We start from the raw sequence: 4,761 nt of genomic DNA on the forward strand, positions 1-4,761 counted from the left end.
ATATGTATCTGTTCAAAACTCTTCCTATTCTAGTCCAAGTGATAGTAATTATTTAATCCTCCTTTAAAATATTATATCAAAATTGTATTACTTTATTTAACTCAAAGGTTATCACAAAGAATTAAGGATATAATAAAACAAATTTCAATAAAAAATATTTTATGCAAAAGAACTTGGTGCGTCTTGACTAAATTAGTAAAAGAACTAAAGGCAGAAACTAATCATACTAAAGAATCATTGATCGTTCGTCCTTGTCTAATCACATATAAATAACAGGAGAAGAACAAAAATGTGGATATTATCCTACGAGTTAGATTTGCTACAAAAAAAAGGCAAAGATATCCACTCTCAGGTACTTCTCAGGGAATCGATTGTGTATCTCGAAATTAGGTCAAAATTACAAAAGTGAATAAATTCACTAGAATATTCATCATTTAATTGGTCAATATCTAGTGAATTTGTTTACTTTTGAAATTTTCATCTCATTTAAAAATACACAATAATCGACTCTCTGATTTTATAATTGTAATTGTAAATTAAAATAAAAATTTTTGAGAAAATTTTATATTATTACAAACATTATAAAAAATAATAAATAATAATTTACTACGAGTTCGTTATACAGACTTCTTAAATTGTAAGATATTATGAGAATTTTTTTCACCTGTCGTAACATCTATATAAAAATTAAATTGTATATCCTTGTAGGATGTTTCTGAAATAACGCCCACTAATCATATATATTGCTTTCCTAATAAAAAATTAAATCGAAAAATCCTCTATCATTTTGCAATTTTCGCAATAGTTAACAAAATATTAATTTCTAAAGGTTGCCGAATAAATGAATAAAATCGACATATAAGACAACTTTAAGTATCTTTAAGAGTTCTTTAAGAAACATCTTCAAAATGTTTCATGTTCAAAGAACATTGAAAAATATCTTAAAATTGTCTTATACATCGATTTTATTCATTTATTCGGCAATCTTTAGAAATTAATATATTGTTAACTATTACGAAAATTGCAAAATGATAAAGGATTTTTCGATTTAGTTTTTTATTAGGAATAGCACTATATATGATTATTTCAAAAACACTATGTATTTATATCTATTATATAAAAATACGCATGCGTACAAAAATGATGGGGATATACGTTCCCCTTCTATGATATAGTAGTAGTAGTAATAGTGACGCATGCGTCGAAAGGTTCCCATCTGGATTCACCGATACCGACGGCGCCATTTGTTTGGACGCGCTCCAGAACCGTTTCGCGTCGGAGCAGCTCTTCGCTTCGGAGTAAAAGAGTCCAGGGCTATGCTTGGAGGATAGCACAACAATGAGCTGATTCCTACGATCGGAGTTCTCGAGTATCATGCTACGAGGAGCAATTACAATTATTTCACGAACCAATAGCAACGTACGGCCGTCTTGTTTTAACGGCGTTTGAACAAATCGGATCTCATTCTGTTGAAGAAAAGGTGTTACGAATAGGCTAGAATGTCTCTAAGCGCCAGTGCGGAGAATCTGTCGTCCGAGGGACAAGTGAGTGAATCAACGTCCAATTAATGACGCTGAGCTTCCCACGCGTGACTCACGCTTATCGCTGCCACACCTGTTTCTTTATATAATTTTGTTTCGTCAATCATTTACTCCGTATTACTATGGTATAAGTTATATTTCGGAATGGGCTCGCAAGGAAATTTACTTCAGTTTTTATGTTCCGGAGCAAGCTTTGTTATATCTTTATTAAGAACAGTCTAATTCATTCAAGTGAAATAAATATGCTTTTGAATTAATTTTTTCTTAAATCTTTACATTTTCATAATAAAATGCATATTACTGAGTCTTTTTATACACATAATAATTAATCATATCAAGCTTAACATTTTTCCATCTCCAATTTTTCGCTATCAAATTTTGTTTTAACTTCTGTTTTTTATCTACTTTGTACAATCAAAAAATAAATTTTTTTATCTTGTCTGTGTAACATATTTTATTGTATAGTTAATGTATCGCAAACATTTGCATGATTTGTAACATTTGTATAATTCTAAAAGATGTATACCTTATATTAGCTGTTAAATTGGATATTTATTTAATATTATTTTGCAAATTTTCCAAAATCACTCTATAACTCTAATGTATTTCAATAACAATTCTATAATTCTATAAATGTTTCTTTATGATATGCAAGTCTGTGACGATTAACTAAAAATACAAAACATTTTCTATAAAAGATAATATCCCATGTAATATGATTTGTAACATTTAGCAGAATAGCGAGAGATGGAACATGTGTCTGGAACTAGCGTTAGAGGGCGAACGCTTATGCAAAGCTGGCGATTGCAAATCCGGAGTGGCGTTTTTCCAGGCGGCAATCCAGGCTGGTACAGATGATCTGCGAATATTAAGTGCTATCTACAGCCAACTGGGTAACGCATACTTCTACCTGGGTGACTATGTCAAAGCAATGCAGTATCACAAGTTAGACCTGACTCTCGCCAGGAATATGGGCGACAAACTGGGCGAAGCAAAATCTAGTGGGAATCTGGGAAACACACTGAAAGTTATTGGAAAGTTTGACGAAGCCATGATATGCTGCAAAAGGCATCTAGAAATATCCAGAGAGATTGGGGATAAGGTACTCATATTTCGATAAGAGAAAAATTATTGATACTGACATATCGCTTTTCTATTTCTTAAAGAATGTATTACAAATATTTTTTAAATTTTGAAAAAATTATTCTAGATCGCAAAGTTAAAAGTAACACTAAAAATTCAGTGGCGATTTAGAAATTGTGATTAAAAGTTATTTCAATAAAAGTAATATTTTTTATCTCTATGCTGTAATAAAAAAATTTATGGAAATATATTATAAAATGGTAACAAAAAATTAAATTTTTTAATATTAGTACTGTAAATATTTAAGATAATTGATGTGAAATTACATTGCGAAGCAGATTAATTGTTTTATAAATGAATAAAGTATTTATTCTAAATCTTTGCTACTAATTTGTAAATCGCAATGAAACATTATATAAATCATCATACTAAAGGAACTGATATAAAAAAAAATTGAAATTTTTGTTACTATTTTTACATTTTAATTCATAATAATAAAATAACAAAGAAAATAAATGAACTATAAGAATGAATTGTTCAATAAAAAATAGAATATTATAAATATAACTTTTATATAGATATAGCTTATTAAAGTATAAATATTTTTTAACACACTTATAAAAATGGATGCAATATACATCTTAAATAAAAACGAAACTGTAGAAACATAAATACACATTAGAAAACTCAATATTAAGCTGCTTTATGAAGTGACTTGTAATATTCACGAAAACATTTAGTATTTTAATAATGAATTTGGACATGGAGATAATTCGTGAAACGTTTCGGAATAGAAAATTTCTGTGGAAGTTTCAAAAGTATTAACAATAGAAAGTATCAATACTGTTTCGAATAAATTAACTTTTTTGTAAGAGAAACAGAGCGTCTGAGAAACTATGATTAAAAATTGGGTCTCAATTTACATACCTAATATAATTGGTAGTAATACAAGAGTTCTTATTATTTTTCTTTCACAACAGTTATCTATACAAAATATATACAAGTTAAGGTATATGATGATTTCTAGAATGAGTTTCTAGAATGATTTCTCTTACTTCGATGTAAAATGTTATTTTTATCGATTTATATACATATCTCTCTCTTATGTAGTTCCGTACATAACGTATATATCACTATATACTAGAAAAATTAGATTAGATTACCTTATTCTATGTTACTTATCTATGACGGTGCCACTTTTATGCCACTCCGATCTCATATTTAAAACTGCACTACAAAAAAAATATAAATAAAATAATTTTGAACAATTATAGTTCATATTTTTATAAATCCTATGTATGCAGCTTAGCGAGGGAAGAGCCCTGTACAATTTAGGAAATGTGTATCACGCGAAAGGCAAGCAAGCGGGTAGAATAGGTCATCAGGATCCAGGAGAGTTCTCTGAAGATGTTCGACAGTGCTTACAACAGGCGGTGCGCTATTATGAGTAAGATTTAATTCGCATAACTATTTTCAATTAATTTTAAAATTTATGTTGTATATGTCTCTTAGTTTCGTTTTTTTTACAGAGAAAATTTAGAGCTTATGAGGGAACTGGAGGATTCTGCTGCTCAAGGTAGAGCATGCGGCAACTTGGGCAATACATTCTACTTACTAGGTGATTTCCAACAGGCTATTTATTATCACAATGAACGTTTAAAAATTGCTAGAGAATTTGGCGACAAACCAGCGGAAAGAAGAGCCAACAGCAATTTAGGAAATTCGCATATATTTTTAGGCGAATTCGAGAAGGCTGCACAGCATTACAAGTAAATATAATTTTACTAAATTATAACCATGTATTGTTGTTTTGTTCAAATAGCATCGATGTCAAGAGACAATGAATTCATATATGTATTCATTCGGTCCAAAGAGTTATTTCGTTGTATGAGTTTAACGAACATTTTTAACTTACGCTCTTGACAAGCATAAAATTATCAACAATTTTAATGGTTACATGTACGTATATTTTAAGAATTGTTACAACACAGAATGCCATTTACTTGATAAATATATCTCTATATATCATATATATCTTTATTCATCATCATTTTTCTTTTACTCATTTTTCAAATAAATGTTCATTTTAATTTGTTTTAAAAGTAAGAAAAAATGTTATAATTATATATATATATTA

At 29.0% G+C, this 4,761-nt stretch overlaps 1 protein-coding gene across 1 annotated transcript; it reads left to right on the plus strand.

Moving 5' to 3' along the window:
- Window positions 1-1,499: 1,499 nt before the first annotated feature.
- Window positions 1,500-4,393, plus strand: LOC105625244 (G-protein-signaling modulator 2-like; the record flags this gene model as incomplete). Its single annotated transcript, XM_012206585.1, has 4 exons — window positions 1,500-1,544; window positions 2,275-2,643; window positions 3,929-4,071; window positions 4,154-4,393. Coding segments are annotated over exons 1-4 (797 nt in total), but the record flags the coding sequence as incomplete, so codon positions are not given.
- Window positions 4,394-4,761: the final 368 nt, after the last annotated feature.

This window comes from Atta cephalotes, assembly GCF_000143395.1.
Source record: "Atta cephalotes unplaced genomic scaffold scaffold00454, whole genome shotgun sequence".
NCBI lineage: Eukaryota > Metazoa > Arthropoda > Insecta > Hymenoptera > Formicidae > Atta > Atta cephalotes.